The 23,203-nt window shown below is 40.7% G+C and overlaps 1 protein-coding gene across 1 annotated transcript in view; it reads left to right on the top strand.

The window, feature by feature from the left end:
• Positions 1-23,203, top strand: part of SRFBP1 (serum response factor binding protein 1) — a 71,179-nt gene that overhangs the window by 5,472 nt on the left and 42,504 nt on the right. The window contains exons 2-3 of the mRNA XM_057433274.1: positions 21,435-21,523; positions 22,468-22,540. Coding sequence (XP_057289257.1) covers positions 21,435-21,523; positions 22,468-22,540 — 162 coding nt within the window. The remainder of the gene's footprint in view (positions 1-21,434; positions 21,524-22,467; positions 22,541-23,203) is intronic.

The raw sequence follows: 23,203 nt of genomic DNA, 5'->3' as shown, positions 1-23,203 counted from the left end.
GTGCAGGTTTCAGAAATGTAGGGAGCTTAATAAAGAAGCTCAAGGTGGGGGATTCCAATCAGGTAGTGGTTTGAGTACCGACACTTTGTGTTGTGATGCTCAGGCTCTTTTACTGTTAAGATTTAGCACTGCATCCTGACCTGGTTTGCAATTTAGATGAATGACATAATCAGAAAGCAATCTGGACATGTGGCTGAGGATTTAGGCTGGTGTACAGCAAAGTCAAAGATGGATAACGTGGCTGATTATGAAAAAACAAGAAGAAAGCCATGGGGAATAACTTTAACTTGTGAAGAAAACTGACATACAGCCTCTTAAAGTCTCAAGTGGCAGTCCAGGTTTTATCTGTGAAACTTACCATAGTGCAACCAGAAGTAAATGTGTATTTGTAGATGCTTGTATAAAGCTTGGGTTGGCCTGGTGTAGCATGGGTAGGTGTATTTGTCATTAGGTGGTCAGACACAGCTAAGATAACAAAAGTAAATAGAAAAACAGTTACTGAACTTGAATTTATACATGCCTTCACTCACAAACTGCTGAAAGGCCAACTACATTTTTTAACATTGAAAGGCCTTTCATATAAAGCTTTTTGTGAACAATTGGTTGCTTTGTGGTGTATTAGATGCATGCAACATTCCCCCAAAGGACTGTAATTCTCTGACTGCGGCAGTTGGACTTACTGCTTCTGAAGCTGGGGCTTCTCACTCTCTTTGCTCCTCACGCATTCCCACCACGTAGTCCTGCCTCCCTCTTCTGTGAGCAGAGTAAGTTTTTTGCTAGGGTAGATCTCTGCAACTGAGGTAGCAGGGTCTAACAGGCTGGGAGAGCAGCAGGAACAAGGGACCAGGGATGGATGGGAGAGGCTTGGAGGAGGGGTATAGACAGATTGTCCCTCTTCCACCTCAGTGAGTTGTTCAGTTGGTTTGTGGCACTGATAGTACTGTGGTGTTCTTTGCTACTTAAATGTTTATCTTAAAATTGTGGCTTTTCTATAAAATAACGTTTGGGGAGGGTGTGCAACCACCAAAATCCAAAAAAGGATGAATATATGATGTGCAGCTATGTTGTCCAGCAGGTGTTTATGTTACGTAAGTTAACTATTTGTCACAGCTATAAGGGCAGGAGAACTAGAGAGTTGAAAGAGGAAAACAAAGGAGCCTTTTATTTGTCTGGTCTTGATAATGTTACATAATGAGTTCATTGGAGAGTGACTGCAAATCAGCTTGAAAGAAAAATCTAATAGTTTCACTATTAGACTTAAATAAGTTTATATTTATTTTTTGAAAATATGACTAAGGGGAAAACACAACTGGTCTCTTACCTGTTTCAAAAGAGCCCTTAAAATAAGTTGCAGTCCAGGAATAAGTAAAGCAAAATGTAATTTTTCAGGAGTTCTATTTCCCACATAAATTAGTGAAATGAATACTTAGGCCTTCTTTCCTGAGTTTCCTTTAAAATTGCATTTCACTATCATGAGCAAGCAGATGTAAGCATTAATATTTTAGTGCATCGTATCCAAATGGCTAGCATTACCTGAGATATGTTTTGATACTTTTAAGTGCATTCCTGGATATTCTTTACCAGTGATAAAGAATCCTAGATGGAAACTTTCAAAATAACAGTGTCTGAGTGCTGTGTTTAAAGTGGTTTGAAATGCTAGGCTGTTAGCCCAGTGAGGTGATGTCCTGGGTTCAGCAGTAGCAGTCATTTTTCTCCTTCTTGGTAGGTGGTGCAGTGCAGTGTTTTGACTTTCGGCTTGGGAACAGAGCTGATAACAAGGATGTTTTGGTTTGGCCAAGGACTTTGTGAGGCTTATGCTCTGCCAGGGAGGAGGGGAAGCCAGGAGGAAGCAGAGACAGGACACCTGACCCAAGCTAGCCAAAGAGGTATTCCATACCACAGCATGTCATGCTCAGGATGTAACTGGGAGTTACCCGGAAGGGCTGGGAGTCTGCAGGGTTGGAGGAGGTATGGGTCAGTGCTTGGTCAGGCTTGGGGGGGCTGGGTTATCAGTCGGCTGGTGGTGAGGTATTGTATTCTCTTCCCTTGTTATTTCCTTTATCATTATTATTATTGGTGGTAGCTGTAGTGATTTGTGTTATACCTTAGTTACTAAACTGTTCTTAACCTGTGGGAGTTGCATTCTTTTAGATTCTCCTCTCTGTCCCTCTGGGAATGGGGGGAGGGCAAGAAGGGGGGGAAGTGAGTGAACAAGCTGGCTGACTGGGTTGACAGGTGATTCAGGCTTCTCTGGGGAGATGAGATACTTGACCAGTTATCTGGTATTGAACTGAACCGTGAGATGTCCTGCTGCTCATAATACAAAATATCGTGCTGTCTTTCAAGGCATGCATCTGTCTGATGGGAAAAACGCTTCAGTTTTTGTTTAATGGTTTAGTTGTTAGAAAACTTTCTAGCAGTTGAAAAACTTTCTAGTAGTAGTTTCTAGTAGTGTATGGGTTCCCTCAGTCTGAGACGAGTTGAATCTTGAATGACCAGCGAAGTGCACTAATCACCAATACTAACACTAATGCTGGGGCTACTGTCCGGCAAAGACGGGAGATTTTATGGGGTCAGGCGAGCCTGGTCATGTATTTCACCAGTGGGAGCATTTCCGTAGGAAAAGTCCTTGGCAGTGCTCCAAAGGCTGCTTATCCAACGATTAATATAAAATGCGTGAGTTCCCTCAAAGGAAATACTGGAACTCAGAACTCTTTACCCCTGAGGAAACTCTTCTTACTGGTCCACAGATGAGTTCCCTTTTGTTAGTCTTGGACTTACAAGCCTTGTTTATTTCAGCACCTCTCCAGCATTCTCCAAGCTATTCTCTTGAAGTGGAGGCATTTGTCCAGACTCCCTCAGATTGAAGAAGGTCTGTAATGTTAGGCTTTTCAGTCCTCGTAAGTGCACCAACCTCTAACTGTTCTTCATGTACCATTTTCCCTGGTGGACACTAGTTGTGGCACTGTTCTGAGCTATCTGCCAGTATGGTTAAACTCTGAGAGATGTGTTCTCGGGCAACTTAAGTTAGCTTTGATTCATCTGTGACCACTTCAAAATTATTCTTTAGGTAAAGTGGTTAGCACTTCGATGCTTTTGAAAAAGTACAGGTGCCTAGGATGATCTGTGGTCAGAATTGAAGCTGGGCCTGAATTCTGGCACTCCCAAGATCTGTATACCCCTGACTTGCACATGCTCTTACAAGCTTCCTTGAAGCTGGTCTTGCAGTCTCTTATATGTCACTGAAATCTGTCTAAAAGTCTTTGAAAAAGCATATAAACAAGTTATAAGAACTGAGTAAAAGAAAAAAACTGTACACAGTTCAAAACCAAATAGCTGATCTTTTCCATCAGTTTATTTCTGAGTATGCTGGTAAATAACTTTTTTTTTTTTCTTTTCTGTAAATTACAAATCTGCACAAAGTTAGAATGCAAGCAGGACTTTGAACTCTGGAATACTTGACAACAGTTGCTTTAGCTCTATGGAAATGCATGTAAAAATTCTTGCATTACTTGTGTTATTAATAATTCTAAGCACAACAGTTTCTTGAAGAAGAAAATTGTGCTAGATTGGGCTTGAATTCTGCTTAAAACAGTTAGAGTGTTAAATTACTGACATTCTTTTACAGACCATATAAATGTCCTAAGGAAAAGGTCTGTTGAAAGCTTATGAGATTTCCAAACTTATACTCTGTGAGATAGAATTCTGAGGAATTGTCGTCTTTCTTTTTTTTTTTTTTTCCCCAGGAACTGTTCCAGCAGCTGTTTCTGAAGTTTCTAGAGTTGCCACATCATCACTTATACGAATTTGAGCAGCAAATTCTGATCTCATATTCACACAGATTTTGTTTCAGCAGATTGCTGAAGCAATTAAACATGTCAAACTATGCATTTTTTTGCCTCTGACAATATTGCATACAGCCATTGTCAAACTACCGGACTTCAGGACTTCAGGACAGAAATGAAAACTTTTCCTTAGCTCGAGTGGTTTTTATAAAGTGTGTGTGGTAGGCCACGTAGACTAGTAAGATGCTCGCTCTCATAAAACAAAACATCTGTGGTTCCTTGGTGTGGTAGTGTACAGTAATGAAAAAAACATGCAAACACGCTCATGGGAAACTTTGCAACTTTTATTTTAAAAGAACTATGAGATACTTGCCATACACAGTGTAGTGCTTTATCAGATGTAATTTATGGGTATATATCCATACATTAAAATTCAGTTTTTAAAAACAGTTTTAGTAGGGTAAACATGCTTAATTTCTTACTGCTATCATTGCACACATTTGCATTGCAGGGCCTGAAGCTTCCTGCTAAATGAAGAAGGAAACAAGGCTGACATGAGTGTAGAAGGGAGAGAGTGGTGCTGGAGTTTTTCCTAATAGAATTTGAGTGCTTGGGGGACTGTGACTTCTAGAAAGTCAATAGTAATAGTTGTGGATTCATTGAGAATTGCCAGTTGGTATAAAAATTATAAAGTTTCTTTCAGTTCTTTGATGTGGAGGTCAGTAGTGAAAAGCAGTTAAGGGAAAAGTTTTTTAGTTATGGTTTTTAGCACAAAAGTGGCCATTTACTAAATTGAGACTTTTTTGATTATCCATCAAAGGATATAAGAGAAAGAGATTTTAAATTCTCATACTGTTTTTATATGAAAAACAAAAATAGCATTACATTATTGCAAAGATGATTCGGAATGATACATATTTGTTCATATGGCATTTAATACCATGCAAAGCTAAGTACATAGAATGTAAATCAGTTTAAACCAGTTACTTTTTTTTTTTTTTTTTTTTTTTTAAATGTAAATATTCTGTTCTTTTTTATTGTGGTATATTTTCTGTCATATGGTCGCATGACTCACAACAGAAAGGCGTGACTTTAATTTTTGTGTTGAGTAAACAGGTCAAAATTGGGTCCATCAGAGTTTGGGTCCATCAGAGTATTTATGTAATGCATCTTAGAGAATTTCCATTTAAATCACCACGAAGTTTGATATCGAGATCCCCATGACAGCAAAAATAAGCTAGCAGCAGTAATTCACAAGTTTTAAGTTTGGGCGTACTATCTAGAGATCTAGTTGGATACATTCAGTTGTGCTGGAAGTACTTTATTGTATGTTTGTAGACTTGTTTGAATTCTTTTTGTCTGCGGTCAAGCAAACATTGGATTTGAAGTAGCTCTCAGCAGCTGAATTGGACAACTATCATTTTAAGATAGTGTTGTATAGCAGCTTGGTAGAGTGAGAAGTTAGATTGCAACATCTTTATAATTGATACAAGAAAGAGTTGAATCTCAAGAATTCTTTTACCTGACTACGAGCAGCAATGAGTAATATTCCAGTAGGAGCAGGAGCTCAGACTGAGGAGTAAAATGTGAGGGACTTTTTGTTTCATATTTTTAATGAGATATATAGAATATTGTGATTTGATATAGATAATATCTTAATGGGTCAAATGTTGGAATTAGGGCTTGTTTTTTCTCCTAAAAAATACCGTGTATTAAGGTAATGTGCAAACGTAAGCAGTGAATCTGGAATAGCTTTTTGTTTGGAAGCTATTTTAGAAAAAAAATGCCATCTTATGATTTGGCTTACTCAGTGTCCAAATAAACATTATAATGAGAATAAGCCAGTTTCTGAGTATGGCTTGATATTACTATAAAATTGCATACATTCCTTAATTATTTTTTTTTGTGCAGTTCAGAAGTTCATTTCCCTAGATTCTGACCTTGATAATTTCAATAGAGAATGAAAACTAACTAGCAAAATAAAATATGCCAATGGAAAGCAAAACTTACTCGCCAGGGTATAACTCTTAGTACTCTTTAAACTAAAAATATTGAAATAGCATTTATTTTGTCTTGAAAAAGAAGTTCACAAGAAACCCCACGCCATTTAAAGAATATAAATTATTTAAAGCTAATGGTGTAGCAAGGCAAGCAGAAATGAGATTTTTGAGCAATGCATGCAGTGTGTCACTGGCATATAAATACCAGTAAATGCTGAGTATGAATATCTGAGTCTCTAAGTGGTTGGGAGAACATTTTCCTTTGAATTTGTAGCCATTACAATGTGCCAGGTAGATAGCATCACAGTTCTTACTGCGGTAACAGGCTGCTTTCATTATTTTCAGAATTATCTATATCCTTGGTTTCTGCCTAGGGGTACTGAGGGAGCTGGCAGAAGTGCTTGCAGAGCCACTTTTAATCATTTATCAGCAGCCCTGGCTAACCAGGGAAGTCCCAGTTGACAAAAAGTTACCAAATGTGACGCCATTTACCAAAAGGGCTGAAAGGAGGATCTGGGGAACTACAGGCCTGTCAGTCTGAACTTGGTGCAGGGAAGGTCATTTGCAGATCATCTTGAGTGCCATCACACAACACGTACATGGCAGCCAGCTGATCAAGCCATGTCAACATGGGCTTATGAAAGAAGGTCCTACTTCGCTAGCCTGGTCTCCTTCTGTGAGCAGGTGACCCGCTTATTGGATGAAGGAAATGCTGTGGATGTTGTCTACCTAGACTTTAGTAAAGTCTTTGACACTATTTCCCACAGCATCCTCCTGGAGAAACTGGCTTGGACAGACGTACTCTTCGCTGGGTAAAAACTGTCTGGATGGACTGGCCCAAAGAGTGGTGGTGAATGGAGTTAAATCCAGTTGGTGGCTGCTCACAAGTGGTGTTCGCCAGGGCTCAGTACTGGGGCCAGTTCTGTTTAATATCTTTAGCAGTGGTCTGGAGGAGGGAATCAAGTACACCCTCAGTAACGCTGCACATGACAACATTTGGGCAGGAGTGTTGATCTGCTGAAGGAGAGGAAGGCTCTGCAGAGGGATCTAGACAGGCTGGATCAATGAGCTGTGGCCAGTGGTGTGAGAGCAAAGTGCTGGGTCCTGCCCTTGGGCCACAACAACCGCATGCAACACAAAGGGCTTGGGGAAGAGTGCCTGGAAAGCTGCACTGGACCCAGGGGTGCTGATTGACGGAGCTGAACGTGATTCAGCTTGTGTCCAGGTAGCCAAGAAGGCCAACAGCATCCTGTCCTGTATCAGCAATAGTGTGGCCAGCAGGTCTAGGGCAGTTATCATCCCCCTGTACTGGGTACTGGTGGGCAACATCTCAAATCCTGTGTTCAGTTCTGTGCCTCTCACTACATCAAGGCCATTGGTGCTGGTCTCTATTCCCAAGCATCAAGTGATAGGATGAGAGGAAAAGGCCTCAAGTTGGGCCATTAGAGGTTTAAACTAGATATTAGGAAAAAAATTCTACACTGAAAGGTTTGTCAGTCATCGGAACAGGCTGCCCAGGGAAGTGGTAGAGTCACCATTCCTGGAGGTATTTGAAAGATGTGTAGATGTGGCAGTTGGTTTAGTAGTGGACTTGACAGTTCTAGGATAACGGGTGGACTCAATGACCTTAAGCATCTTTTCCAACCTAAATGATTCTATGATTCCTCTTCACTGTTTTATGAGACCACATTACAAAAAGTCTGAGGTCGTGTACCGATATGCTAAATGTAGGAAGGGGTGAGTGAATAGAGACTAGTTGTATGAGAAGCTGGTAAGAACTGTTTTAAATGGCAACTGGTTCAAAGAGTAAGTAATTTCATTCAAGGCAAAAAACAGTGGGGGACTGCTGCAAAGGAAATGAGTAGCATAGGAGCAGGAGAGCATAAATTAAATGTAGTTGCATAATATAATAGGAATTCAGATGATATAAAATAAAAGGACAGTTAAGTGATTGTTTGCTCGTGGAGCAGTTCAGAAATGAGATTGATGGAAGGAAGGGGTGAGCAAGATAGCTGATAATTCTTTTAAATATTGTAGCCATTGGAAATGGTGGGTGGGTAATGAGATGTGTTGGACAAGAGGAAATAGGATGAGGAATGAGAAGGGCTCATAACAAGGGGAAACTTGTATAAAATGCAAGCTTCAGAAGAAGGGAATCCCCCAGTCGAACCACCACTTGGTATGGTGAGAGCTTCTAAATGACTGAACAATAGGTGGGTAATGTGAGAGCACTTGCTCTGTTACAACAAAGAAGATTTTGTAGGAAACTTTGAGCACTGCTTTAAGTTGTTAGTAACTAATACTGGGATAGGTTACACAACTTTTTATAGATCTGGTGTCTTGGCAACTGCCTGGTAGAGAACTAATTGCAGGAAGGTACAGTTTTTAAATGAAAGATTAACAAAGAGAAGCGTCTGTCAGACATCTGAGAGGGATATTTAAGCTCCTTACTCTTACTTTTCATCCTTGTCCTTTTCCCTTATTTCTATTTTATGTCATGAAGAAAATTCCAAGAAGAATGCAGATTATTAGATATTTCTGTTTTTTTCCCAAGCATTGACTTTCGCTTGTGTTTGTGAAAAATTCTCTTAATGAAATTAATTTTCCTTTTTTAACTGTTCTTAGGGAATAAAGAACACTAACTGGTGTAACAAGGTAATTCTCTATTCCCTCTAGAAAGAATTCTGTCCATCCAGAAAGACTGAAAAGTAAGTTATATGGTTGTGCTGTTAAAATAATTCACTTGTAAAGCTCTTTTTAGGTTTGTTTTTTTTTTTTTTTGTTGTGTGAGAGGAAGAGTTCTCACATGAAGAGACAAGTGGTGGAGACATGGTAGTAGCGATCACCTTAATGGAAATTGTTTCAGCTTGTGAAGTAGTATAGGGAGAGTTGTTTATTCCTTCAAAATGAATCAGTACTGGTGATACATAATCCTATGATGAAAATTAGCTTAAAATGTTGCAAGATTTAGTTTGACTTGTGGTTTACTTCTATCCAAAAGTTAATACTGAGTTTCACTTCAGCAGTGGGAGTTGATATGGGATCTTTCCTTTTTTTTTGATAGGAGTTTTCAAATACCTAAAGAACCTTTCTGCTTTTTGGTTTCCTAGCACTTATTACTCCTCTTACATGTATGGACAGGGATGAATTTTACTGAGAGGAGTTTGAAGGAAAGTAGGTTAGACTTTAAAACAAAAGCTTTATTTTTCATATCATAATAAGAGCAAATACTTTTGGTTTTCAGTTTTCACAAGAAACAAGCTATACACATATTTAATAGGCAATGTGAGAATTGTGGTATTTAGTTCATTTTTTTTATCCTTCAGATTCACTGGTGGATAAATGATTTAATAGTTCTTTCCCCAACTTGATCACTTCTCAGGTGATGCTGAATTTCACGTTAACAAGCTTGAAACCTTTTTTTCTTTATGATTCCTTTATGCCTGCATAATAACAAATGCATAGTGACATTGCAGTAGATTCTAGAAGTGGATGAGTCCTAGTACAAAGTAAGTAATTGTGTTGAATAATGACAGGTTCACCAAAAAAATGCATTTTCTGTTAATACTAAGATACAAAGATTGTGCTGCTGTAATGTTGCACTGGCTTCCTGTTCTTTCACTTGGTAGGAGACTAGTGTAAGCTAAAGGTAATTGAAGTAACTATAAAATGTATTGTTATACATGAAGTATCTTGCACAGAAGAACCTCTCCTTCTATCCAGCAGGTTGTCAGTGTTCTTATTTGCCTTGAAGCTTCAATCACCAGGTTAAAAATCAGTCGAAAGAACTGCTAAGAATAAAATGTACTATATGTTTAGGTTGCAGAGCCAGTAATGCTTGGCATCTTAGACTTTTGAGTCCAGTTTTCTCTGTCCCTACCATTGTTTTCTCTATTATCCTGGTGGTTGCTCTCTTTGAGCTTTAATCAGTAACTGTAGTTATGGCCCATGTTACCCACCCATTTGGCCGATAAGAATATGTGACTGATATTTATGTCTGGTTCAGAGCCACCAGTGTGTGGTTGCAGCCCAGAAAGCCAACCGTATCCTGGGCTGCACCAAAAGGAGCATGACCAGCAGGTTGAAGGAGGTGATCCTGCTCCTCTACTCTGCTCTCGTGAGACCTCACTTGGAGTATTGTGTGCAGTTCTGGTGTCCTCAACATAAAAAGGACATGGAATTGTTGGAACAAGTCCAGAGGAGGACCGCGAGGATGATCAGGGGAGTGGAGCACCTCCTGTATGAAGATAGGCTGAGAAAGTTGTGGCTGTTCAGCCTGGAGAAGAGAAGGCTGCGTGGAGACCTCATAGCAGCCTTCCAGTATCTGAAGGGGGCCTATAGGGATGCTGGGGATGGACTATTCATTAGGGACTATAGCAACAGGATAAGGGGTGATGGGTTAAAACTTAAACAGGGGAAGTTTAGATTGGATATAAGAAGGCAATTCTTTCCTGTTAGGGTGCTGAGGCACTGGAATGGGTTGCCTAGGGAGGTTGTGAATGCTCCATCCTTGGTAGTGTTCAAGGCCAGGTTGAACAGAGCCTTGGGAGAGATGGTTTAGTGTGAGGTGTCCCTCCCCATGGCAGGGGGGTTGGAACTAGATGATCTGAAGGTCCTTTCCAACCCTAGTTATTCTATGATTCTACGATTCTATCTTCCATATGAGTACCCTGGCACAGCAGGCTGATCTTCTTAAAGCTGGAGATGAGCATCTTTGTTGTCATTTGAAAATTAATGTTGATATTTTAATATATGCCCAAGAATGCTTGCATGCTAATCTGAGACAATATGGGAGTTGACACGCTGTCTGGCTGTGTGATATTGGAGGCATGTTGGGGAGGGATGAATCATCCATGAATGCCAGTCATGTAGTTCCTTTAAAGTGAACTGTAGCATGTAAAGGACAAGTGATTGGCCTGAAGAATGGCACACAGATCCTTGAAATGCACATTTGATCAAGTGCAATTTACTAGCCTGTTATTTTGAACCTCATGGGGCTCAGCAAGGCCAAGTGCAAGGTCGTGCACCTTGGTCAGGGCAAGCCCCAATACCAATAGAGGTTGGGAGAGTACCCCAGAGGAAAAGGCCTTGAGGGCACCGGTGACTGAAAAACTGAACATGAGCTGGCAATGTGCACTTGCAGCCCAGAAAGCCAGCTGTAGCCTGGGCTGTATCAAAAGCAGTGTGACCAGCAGGCTGAGGGAGGTGATTCAGCCTCTCTACTCTGCTGTGGTAAGATCCCACATGGAGTACAGCATCTCAGCTGTGGTGTACTTGGCACATGAAAGACATGGACCTGTTAGGGAGGGTCCAGAGGAGAGCCACAGAAATGACCAGAGTACTGGGGCACTTCTGCTATAAAGAAGGACTGAGAGAGTTGGGGTTGCTCAGCCTGGAGAAGGCTCCAGGGAGACCTTATTGCAGCCTTTATGTATGTGGGGCTTATGAGAAAGCTAGTGACAGACTTTTTAGTAGGGCCTGTAGTGATAGGGAGAGGGGTGATGGTTTTAAACTGAACTGAAAGAGGATAGATTTAAATTAGACATAAGGAAGACATTTTTTACAATGAGTTTGCTGAAACACTAGAACAGGTTGCTCAGAGAGATGGTAGACTCATCCCTGGAAATACTCAACGTCTGGTTGGATGGGGCTCTGAGCAACCTGACCTAGTTGAAGATGTGCTGGCTTATTGCGGGGGGGTGGACTACATGACCTCTAAAGGTCGATCCAACCCAAACTATTCTATGATTCTGTGAATATTAAACTGTCAAGTTCTATGTGGAAGTGAATGTAAATGAGGGAAGGCAGAGAAGAATATAAAGTTCTTGGTTAGAAGATTGCCAAGGAAATATAAAATGAAATCAGTGCTTTTGATGTGCCCTAAAATAAGGAAAGGAAAGGGGAAAGGAAAAAGGAAAGGAAAAGGATAGGAAAAGGGAAAATCCACTAAGAACTGAAACATTACCTCGTACCGTGTTTTTTCTTATACGTATTGGAAAGGCCTTGAATACTCTAATTAAATATATTTCACTTTTTTTTTTTAAACTGCATTTCTTGCTTTAACATTTGTTGATGTGTAATTGAAGCAACATGCACAAATGGTTTTGGTGTGCTTTTAGTAGCTTTTTCCCTTTCTTCTTTAGCTCTGGTGCTTAAACTTGGGGGTGTTCAGAAGCAAGTTTCTTAATGTGGTAAAATCAAAACTCAGTTGTATATCTTCGGGCACATATAAATATTTTTTTCCTTTTGCTTTCAGCTGTTTTGATCTTAAGGGATCAGACTCTCAACCTGCTAGCGTTTACTTGCCGCGACAGGGCTCCACTAAGAGAGGCATCACCGTATTGGGGAAAAGGAGGGAGGCCTCTATTTAGTGGGTGTGTGTTTGAATAGCATTATGGATATTTCACAATGCTACGAACTCTTACAGTGAGTTTTTTCACTGGATAAGCTTAGGTGCAATGTTGATCCTTGAGAACAGAATGGTTTGTCTTCTGGTTACTTGTACAAGAACTAGGACTAGAGTGTGTGCTGGCATAAAGCAGAAGTGGATGAAGAAACTCTGGTCTGTCTAGTACTGGTTGTTTAAAGACGTAATCATTTGTTTAAGTGCATTATTGGATCAGGACCAAAATGTTCAGCACCTCGTGGGTTGAAGCCCAGGGAGAACAGTTCTATGTGCTTCATGCTGCTCAGAGGAAAAAGACATAGAATCATAGAATCATAGAATCGTTAGGGTTGGAAAGGACCTTAAGATCATCTAGTTCCAACCCCCCTGCCATGGGCAGGGACACCTAACGCTAAATCATATCACCCAAGGCCTCATCCAACCTGGTCTTGAAGACCGCCAGGGATGGAGCATTCACAACCTCCCTGGGCAACCCATTCCAGTGCCTCACCACCCTAACAGGAAAGAATTTCCTTCTTATATCCAACCTAAACTTCCCCTGTTTAAGTTTTAACCCATTACCCCTTGTCCTATCACTACAGTCCCTAATGAAGAGTCCCTCTCCAGCATCCCTATAGGCCCCCTTCAGATACTGGAAGGCTGCTATGAGGTCTCCACGCAGCCTTCTCTTCTCCAGGTTGAACAGCCCCAACTTTCTCAGCCTGTCTTCATACAGGAGGTGCTCCAGTCCTCTGATCAGAACTGCACACAATACTCCAAGTGAGGTCTCACAAGAGCAGAGTAGAGGGGCAGGATCACCTCCTTCGACCTGCTGGTCATGCTCCTTTTGGTGCAGCCCAGGATACCGTTGGCTTTCTGGGCTGCAAGTGCTCACTGAAGCCGGCTCATGTTCATTTTCTCATCAACCAGCACCCCCAAGTCCTTCTCCGCAGGGCTGCTCTGAATCTCTTCTCTGCCCAACCTGTGGCTGTGCCTGGGATTGCTCCTACCCAGGTGTAGGACCTTGCACTTGTCATGGTTAAACCTCATGAGGTTGGCATCAGCCCACCTCACAAGCGTGTCAAGGTCCCTCTGGATGGCATCCCTTCCCTCCAGCGTATCAACCGAACCACACAGCTTGGTGTCATCGGCAAACTTGCTGAGGGCACACTCAATCCCACTGTCCATGTCAGCGACGAAGATGTTGAAGAAGACCAGTCCCAGCACCGATCCCTGAGGGACACCACTCGTAACTGGTGTCCAACTCTTTGTGTGTAGCCATCCAGACAGTTCTTTATCCACCGAGTTGTCCATCCACCAATTTAGAGACAAGGATGTCGTATGGGACAGTGTCGAATGCTTTGCACAAGTCCAGGTAGATGACATCAACTGCTCTACCCCTGTCCATCAGTTCTGTAGCCCCATCATAGAAGGCCACAGAGGTGAGACTGACTGGTCTGTAATTCCCCAGGTCATCCATTTTCCCCTTCTTGAAAATGGCAGTTATATTTCCCTTTTTCCAGTCATCAGGAACTTCACCTGACTGCCACGATTTCTGAAATATGATGGCCAGCGGCTTCGCAACTTCATTTGCCATCTCCTTCAGGACCCGCGGATGGATCTCATCAGGACCCATGGACTTGTGCACGTTCAGATTTTTAAGATGGTCTCGAACCAGTTCCTCTCCTACAGTGGGCGCAAAGTCTTCATTCTCACAGTCCGTGCCTCTGCCTTCCAAGACTTGGGTGGTGCAGTCAGAGCCTTTGGCAGTGAAGACCGAGGCAAAGAAGTCATTCAGAACCTCAGCCTTCTCCCGAGAGCTTTCTGAGGGGGCCTACGTTGTCCCTAGTCTGTTTTTTATTTGCTATGTACCTGTAGAATCCCTTCCTGTTATCTCTAGCTAAGTTTAATTCTAACTAGGCCTCAGCTTTCCTAACCTGGTCCCTAGCTTCTTGGACAATATCCCTGTACTCTTCCCATGCCACCTGTTCTTGCTTCCACTTATTATAAGCCTCTTTTTTCAACTGAATTTTCCTCAGGAGCTCCTTATCCATCCAAGGAGGTTTCCTGGCCCTCCTGCTGCACTTCCTTCTAGTTGGGATGCAACACTCCTGAACTTGCAGCAGGTGATCCTTGAATATCAACCAACAGTCTTGGGCCCCTCTGCCCTCTAGGGCTGTATCCCATGGAACCTTCTGAAGCAGGTTCCTGAAGAGGCCAAAGTCTGCTCTTTTGAAGTCCAGGGCAGTGAGCTTGCTGCACGCTCTTCTCACTGTCCTGAGGATCTCAAATTTGACCATCTCATGATCGCTGCATCCAAGGCTGCCCTGGAGCGTCAAATTTCCAACGAGCCCTTCCTTCTTGGTGAGCACGAGGTCAAGCATGGCACCTCTCATTGTCGGCTCCTCTGTTACTTGCAGAAGGAAGTTGTCTTCTACACAATCAAGGAACCTCCTGGATTGCTTGTGCCGGGCTATACCGTCCTTCCAACAGATGTCAGGGTGGTTGAAGTCACCCATGAGAGCAAGGGCCTGCGAGCGTGAGGCTTTTCCTATCTGTCTATAGAGTGCTTCATCCGCAGGTTCTCCTTGATCATGCGGTCTGTAACAGATCCCCACAGTAATGTCTCCCATAGCTATATTCCCTTTAACCCTGATCCACAAACTCTCTGTGGACTGCTCACCTGTCCCCAGACAGAGTTCCATACTCTCCAGCCTATCCCTAACATGAAGGGCAGCTCCCCCTCCCCGCCTGCCAGGCCTGTCCTTCCTAAAGAGCTTGTAACCTTCCGTTCCGACACTGCAGTCATAGGATCCATCCCACCATGTTTCTGTGATGCCTGTTATATCATACCCCTGTAGATGTGCCCACATCTCTAATTCCTCTTGTTTGTTCCCCATGCTACGGGCATTTGTATAGAGGCATCTGAGCCGAGCTCCAAATGAAGCTGGCTCATTGGCTGGAGCAGCTGGGATATCTCTACATTTCTCCAGGCATTTATTATAGGTTCTGGCAACTGACTGGGTTTGTTGGGATGGAATGATGCCCCCTTCCCCCAACACATCTAGTTTAAAGCCTCCTTGACCAGCCTTGCAAGCCTCCTACCAAAACTGCTCTAGCAGCTCCACCAGCCCCCAGTAGACCTGGCCTACAAACTTGGGTCCCATGTTCAAGACGCCCAAACCCCTGACTATGACACCACCCTTTTTAACCAGTTATTAACCTGGGTAATCCTCCTAGCTTTTTTTTAGGTCCTCCCCTGTACCCTGGAGAATTGATGAAAAGACCACCTGAGCTCCAGAGCCCCTAACCACCTCCCCCAGGGCTCTGTAGTCCTTTATGTTCCCCAGGCTACTACTATCTATATCCCTAGCACCCGCATGTATCACCAGAAGTGGGTAATAGTCCGTGGGACTTACTAGAGCAGGCAGCCTCTCTGCCACATCCCTGATCTGTGCCCCTGGTAGGCAACACACCTCCCTTGAGACAGGGTCAGGCCGGCAGGCGAGTGCTTCTGTCCCTTTCAGTGTAGAGTCCCCTACTACTACGACCCGCTGCTTTTCCTGGCAGCACCAGTAGAGATCTTCTTTAGCAGTGCATCAGCCGGCTGTTTCTGGCTCGAGTGCGCTTCCTCATTAGCCCCCTGCAGGACAGCAAAGCTGTTCTGCGTGGAGACGGGGGATTTAGGGGGAAGCCCCTCGCTTTTGGTTGTCCTTTACCTTCTTTTTTTCGTTGTTTTTTTTTTGTCAGTAATTCCTAGCTTCCCGGGTTAACGGCCTCCTTCTTTCCTTCATGAGCTAGAGGGGAAGGTTGAGGCCCCTGCACAGTTTGGGCCAGGAGCAAGCATTCCTGCTTCCTCTCAGCTTCCCTGACATCCCGCAGCCTATTAACAGCATCCCGCAGCTCAGCCCCTGCTGCAGGAGTTCCTCCACCGGGGAGCACCGAGTGCAGCCCTGCCCATTGTGCACCCTCCCCTCACCAGACCAGTGCAGGCACTCTCTACACTCCGAGCTCTGCACTGCAGCCTCCCCTCTCATCGGCTCTGTCTGGGTGCCTACGCTGGCCACCGCCGGGGCAGCCAGAGCAGAGTTCCCGGACCGGGCCCTGGTCATACGACGAGTGCTCACCATCCCGCTCGCCTGCCCGCGCGAACTGCCGCGCAAACTGCCTCGACCCGCTCTGTTTGCCCGCTCTGTTATTGGCGTTCATGCATTTTGGATAGCTGGGGCCACCTGCATAAGTAAACTTTTATCAACTTTGAGTTAAGAATTTAAGACATACTGTGTCTTTCAGGTATTTTCATGTACTAGTTTTTGTACTTAGCAGCATGAAAAAAAAACACTTTTCATATTGTAAATGCATGCAGTTCTAGTATTTCAGCGGTTTTGCATAGAATATATGAAAAAAGTCATGGGCAGAAACATGTTATTGCTTATTTTTTCTCTTAATCTGTTGGATTAATATTTTTTGAAGAATGGTGTGGTGTTTGTTTTTCGGTTAAAAGGTTACAAGTTTTTTGGTTAAATATAGTTGCTACTATAGCTTAGCCACGTACCTTTCTTGTTACATCTACAAATCTTTAGTCACACTTTCCTTTATTTTTTTTTTTAGTTGGCTGAACACTAGCTTGGTGTGGAGGCATGTTGCCTGTACAGACCTCAAAACAAGTGTCAGAAGTGGCCAAGTATAACATTTTATTCTAATGTAGTGTTCCTTTGAGAACTTTGCTGCTGTTCTGTTAAAAATGTGAAGGCAAATACCTTTGACTAGTCATGTGGCTTCTAATGTAATATTGTGCCTATACTGTTATTTCCGCATTGCTTTGTTGCTTTGTGTGTTTTTGTTGTCATCACCAATATGTGGATCCTTCATAGTGTTTTAGGGTTTTGGAACCTAAACCAGATTTTTTTGAATTTTTTTTTTTTTTTTTTGTCTAAAAATACCATAGGTTTCTCTTCAAGAAACTTGAAAATATTCACAAAAGGTTTTTTTTGCAGCAACAGCTTAATTGTGTGGGAACTCTTAAAGTGACTGTGTTCTGTTACATGTGTTTATCTTGTATCATACACAGTAACAATGTCATATTAATTTTAAAGGGGTAATGTTAGTAATCACAAACCCTTTCCAGTAAGTCCAGCACTGAGTTAGGCTTGATTCAGCCCCTCCAAAGATTTTTGTAAATTGAAATTAAGTATTCCGTATCTATGATTGAAATACCAGCATTCAAACCAAACTTTTACGGGGGAGGGGGGCGGAGAGGGGTGTGAACTTAGAGATCAAAGATATGATCAAACAATCCTGTGTCAGTTTCTCTCCATTTATTACACCTGCTTGGGCGCGTGAAAGGCTTAGACATGATGAGGGTTGGGGAGGGCTTGACCGGACTGTCACACAAAGGGAACGATCTCTGGAAATGGTTATTTACCCTTCAGGAGCCAGAGCAACCTGGAATAGGAAGGCAAAGTGGCTGAAGTTTTTGGTTTCTCCCTTCCTCAGTTTGAAATTCTGGGTTAAATACAGTTGTCATGATGCCTTCAAACACACACTTGTTAGGTGCATTGCTTTATGGAAATCAACTTGGTTTGACAGCAGTGAGTACCAAGAGGTATGAGCAAAGATCACTTTAGTATAGGTAACAGCATTTCCTGTTATAATCCCCCTCAGTAATATACACTGCTTGGGCAAACGCAAATTGCAGGAGGTGGTTTCTAGGCCTAGTCTGGCTCATAATCTGTCCTGTGCTGTGCTCTCTGTTTTGCCTTTCTCTCTTGAAGAAGCAGCAGCTACTATCTCTGTATGGCTTGAAATGGCCAGTTCATGCCATGTTTTGTGACAGTCCTTACTGTAGGTTGTAAGCTGTTGAGGTGATGGAGGCCTCTATTTGTTTATACTTTCAGCTATGGAGCTTTTTTTGAACTTCATCTTTGTTTATGGTCTATATAAATAATTCTAGTATACTGTGAAATGCACAATGCAGAATGGAAGTGATTTTTTATTCCTAACCATAGCTTTTGAAACGTGCACATGGCTGGTATGTGTTACTACCTAGGCTTGTTTTTTTTAAAATGAGTTAACTTCCTCTATGTTTTCTTTCAGATGTAATAATTTATATATTTTCTATTATTTTATATTATCCTTACTATTTAAGAATTTTAATTAATAAATGTGTATTAATCATCTATAAAGACATATTTGTTTGCATTAATAAACAGTAGTGGCTTGATTAGCTGCAGATAGTGTTTTCCTACAAAATTAAGAAGTGTCTTCAACAAAGGAAAACATCTTTTGTTGCAAGGAGTCCTTGAAGTGGTTATTTCCATTTAAAACTGCAGGCTTCCTGAATATCCAGGAATCCTATAATGCATTCCTATTGATAGAAGAGATTGCTTACTTTGAGGTTTGCCTGTGTTTATAATTATTCTTTTGTATTTACTGCAACCTCTTAAAGTGATTAAAAAATCCTTATTGGCCAGTCAGAAAGCATTGGTCTTATCTTGACTTACACTGGAGCCTTTCTAAGTTTCAGTGCAAAGACTTTTCCTTTTCTTATTATCTTTTCTTAACTTGCTTATAAAAAAATACCTTATTATGAGTAAATATTTGTTACTATTTTTCAAAATCTACCAGTGGTTTTGGTGGGTTGGGTTTTTTTGTTACTGGGTTTCTTTTTGTTTTTTTTTGTTTGTTTGTTTGTTTGTTTTTTCTCAAGAGGAAGTTTACCTTTCTGGCTTTGTAATACTAGAGGTGGATAGTTCAGTGAGTCCTAGGAGCCACCCTCGTGGTTTAAGCCTCATTGTTTCAGGCACACTGTAAATCTAAAGCACAACTTTTTTGATTTCTATCCCAAAGAGCTGACTGCTTTCTTGAGAACTTCGAGTACTTCCAAGAACACAGCTGATGCATACTGTCCCATGTGAAAGAAGTGACTGCAGATTACATAAACCGATATTCCCAGTCTGCCAAAGAGCGAATACCATCCCTCATTCCTGCTGTCATATTGTCTATATGGCCTTCATTGGCTGGCAGCAGTCGTGGCTGGGGTTTGGCTCTGTAGGCCCCGGAAACATGCTGTGTCTGTGTTAAAATATTTCTGTTAAAACATGAAAGTATTTTTTGAAAGTTAAATATACTTCGTATTTGGATATGCAGTAACTAATATGTAGAAAATGAGTTATTTAAATCCAAATATATTTGTAGCTTGTGGATGTTTATAATGGTTATTAAAAAAACAAACAAACAAAAAACCACGGACCAAAACAAGCACTCCCCTCCTCCAAAACTTTCTAAGAAGGCATACCCAGTTTGCATCTGAAATGCCAAAGTCTTTAAATGTACGTAATATCTGAGAGTTATGCAACCAGAAGATGCTTTATTCTGTTTCTTCCATTTGGAAGAGCGTGTAATACAGACAGCTGTGAAAATTCTATTTAGTATCTTATAAAAAGAAATGTTTAGATGCTCAGGTGGCAGATGGTGATGTCAGGAATTTTTTCTTTTGAGGAGTGCTGCTAACAGAATTGGCACAGATGCTTTTTAGCATGTGGCTTCTGCTGTTAACTGCAGTAGAAATGCTTGTAGGTAGGCCTATATGGACAGTTATTTTAACTAGGGTAACCTTTGCTGTACCAATCTGAGAACAGGAGAGTAATTTTAACTCAGTCACTCTTCTCCACCAAACCCTTTTTGCCTTTCCCTGTGGGCAAGCACCAGTAATGCTGCCCCAGTACAATTCCCCTTCCTATTTTTCAGGGGAGTGAAGCTCAACAAATTCCTTCTCTGCACTGGCAGAGGTGAGGCTGGCAATTGGTGCATGCCCCTCTCTAGAAATTGTTTTGCTCTGACACATTCAGCCTTCAGTAGAGCCTGCTGAGTACAGTTCAGAGTACACAAGGTACATTGCTTGTGTTGGTAACCTAGCTGCAGGCATAATCAGGTGTGCAAAATGTGGTGTTTTGTTTGTTTGTTCTGGGTTTTTTTGTTGTTTGTTTGTTTTTAATTAAATAATACACTCTTGCCTTTGTGATCTCTGCACAGTCATACCATACTAGACAAGCTTCCCATTGTAGGTTTGCAGTACTCGTCTGTGAGATCTGAAGATTTATTTTTTCTCTCTTTTGGTCAAGCTTGGTGCAGGTTTATAATACTAATATTCCTGGTAGAACTAACTTGATGGTTGAGTCACCAGCAAGCAATCATTTTGATGTTATCTCTGAGAAATTAGGAGATGAAATAGAAATCTGAATTAAAGAAGAGCTTCCTTGAGAAGTAGGTGCCAACTTATTTTGAAACTTAACCCATTGAATAAACTTAAGCGCAATTTGGCCTTTTGTCAGGAAGACTGATTTTTTGTTTGCTTTAATATTTAATATTTTCTGTTTAACTGTTGAATGCAAAATCTTAATAGTTATAGTAAGATACAGCTGAATAAATAAGAGGTGGTAAGTCGCTTTTGATTCCCTCTATCTCCAAAATGTGTGTTATTGACAAGAAAATGCCTAGGCCTCAGGTTTTCCGTGATGGAATGTAATAGCAAAAGATTCCAAAGATTTGTCTGTGTGTACCATCTTTCTAATAATAATTAGTATTCTTTTATTTTGGGGTGAGAAATAAGACCAAAACTTCACTGTCAAGTTTTACTCAGTACTGTCTACTTTGAAATAAATTTTGGGAACAGACTAATGGGTAGGGTAGGAAGTTAAAAGACTCTGTAGAGAGTTGGAAATCACTTTGATTTTGTATTCAACAAAAATCAATTCAAATATGTAAAAAGATTTTCATATCTTAAATTCTACCCTATAACAATACGTTTAGTTTGGGATTCTTTCCTTAATCTTTAAAGTGTTTCATAATGAAAATGCTTTTATGTATTATATCCTAATGGAAAAGTACTGGTGCTGCTTCACTGGGACAAAAATAAACAAAGTGAAGGCAGAAGGTAAGTCTTTTCAAATCTCCAGCTCAGTCTAGTTCTAAGAATAATATTAAAGTATGGCTACTTAGGAATGTCTTGGTCTTCTGTTTAGACCTCAGACACATTTTTAGACTGTTGGTTGTTCTTCCTCTGGTGTTTATGGAAGCAGCTTGATTTTAAAATCTGAATTAATTTGAACTGGGATTTGGTTAGCAGGGGAATGCAGTCTCTTTTCAAAAATAGTTCTTTTTGTTGAACTAATTTCTAAAATTTATGTCAGGGTAATGAATGTATTGTATATGGAAACTAATCAAGGGAAACAAGGTTTATAATGTCTTCCATCTTTCTGACAGGTTGTGAAGATGAGAAAAGATGTGAAGAAGGCCAGAGTCCTGACTATTCGTAAACTAACCAGACACATCGGGAAATTAAAGTTTAAAAGGTCAGTTTTAAATATCAGTGTTCTTGTTTGTGTGTTCATAAGTGAGACAGCATCTTAATTGTTTTCCCAAAAATGGAAATGTGGGAGAAACATGTATTACATTTAAAACACAATGCACTGCAATACATAAATTGTTTGTCTTATTTATGTCACTTTAGATAAATTAAAAATGCTAACTAAAAAGCAGCTTCATTAGGCAGAATTGAAATAACATTTTTTACAGGGATTTAGTGTATTGGGAGCTAATCCAAATCACTTAGAGAAACTTTTACAGCACTTTTAAAGGTGTCAGACCTGATCTTTTAGGTTTTTCTGCTGTTGATTGCAAATTGTGCAACCTTTTATCACTACAGTTTTCTGAAAGGCTCTATAAGTGAAAAATACTGTTCAGTTTGCACTTAATTTTTAATAAAAGTATTAATATTTAAACAAATAGTTAAAACAACATTTAGTAAATTGTTTTTAAAGATAACTAGCCTGAAGTAACATATGACATGTCTTACTGACACAATAAAAATACATTTGTTACTATGTTCAAAGTGTAAATTGAGCCTACTTTTCTCCCAGGACTTTAGCAAATTTTGCAAAATAAGAAGCAAGCCCAGTGATCTTTTATATTTAAATATTACAGAACTTAAACCGTTATTATATTTGAGACATCAGTTTCTCCTGTGTTTTGTTGATAGGAATTACTGTTGCTGTTTTTCAGTAGAATAACATTTGTCTGTCTTGTTCAGGTAAATCCTCAGTGTTTTTTTACTCTGTTCAGAGCAGCAGAAACATTAGATTGTGCTCAACTCTTTGCTGGAATATTCGTTTAACAATAGGGGAATGTGCTTATGCTCACTGTTGTGATATTTTAATTTTGCTGTTAAGCCCACGGGGAAATAAAGTGAGCAAAAAAGATTTTATTTTTTTTTACTGAAGACAGAATTCATTTGCAGGGGCTCCGAAGACTTGAAAGTAAAGAACCAAAAACGAGTTGATAGATTAATAGAAGAAATCCATGCCATGAAGGTAATACCATGTTTAGATATTTAAATATTAAAGGCAATTAATTTTTGTTACCAAAAGCTTTATTTTCTGGTACTGCATTACTGAAACTTAACTGAAATATTTCAAGAGTCAGGTTGTCATTACTGTAACACTGAAGGAAAATTGTGAATAATTGCATATGTCCATGTTTGCTATGACTGTCAAGGTGTTAAGACAGATTAAGTCTTGATATTTGCAGGCTAAACATGAATTTGTCTATAAATACATGGTGCTTTAAGTTTTTAATCTAACAGTTAAAGTGCAAAACTTAAAGTTCTCTTACTGCTCAGGAGTATGGAAGGCATTTTGTGTGCCTGACAGTATGGTGTCCTCATTGTCAGTTCTCTTATCTCCACACGATTCTATTTACATTTTACTCTCAACTTCAAAATTCTGTAGTAGTTTTGAAATTTTAGCTGCAGGAGACTGATAACACTTGAGTCAGACCTTTTTTTATCTGCAGCCTTGCTGACAGAGTTTTTGTATCTTTGATGTTATAACATGTCAGCATATGCTTCAGAAATTTTGTAACTTTGTAGTGTTTTGCATTGTCATATCTCAGTTTTGATTGATACTCTGAAAATTGTGTATGTTGAAATGAGGTACAAATTCCAGTCATAAGGTTCAAGTATAAAAGTCCTGTAT

The sequence above is a fragment of the Pezoporus wallicus genome, unplaced genomic scaffold (assembly GCF_028554395.1).
Source record: "Pezoporus wallicus isolate ANWC-B61680 ecotype Strahan unplaced genomic scaffold, APGP_CSIRO_Pwel_v1 contig_4055, whole genome shotgun sequence".
NCBI lineage: Eukaryota > Metazoa > Chordata > Aves > Psittaciformes > Psittacidae > Pezoporus > Pezoporus wallicus.
This window is presented reverse-complemented; position numbering and strand designations above follow the sequence as displayed.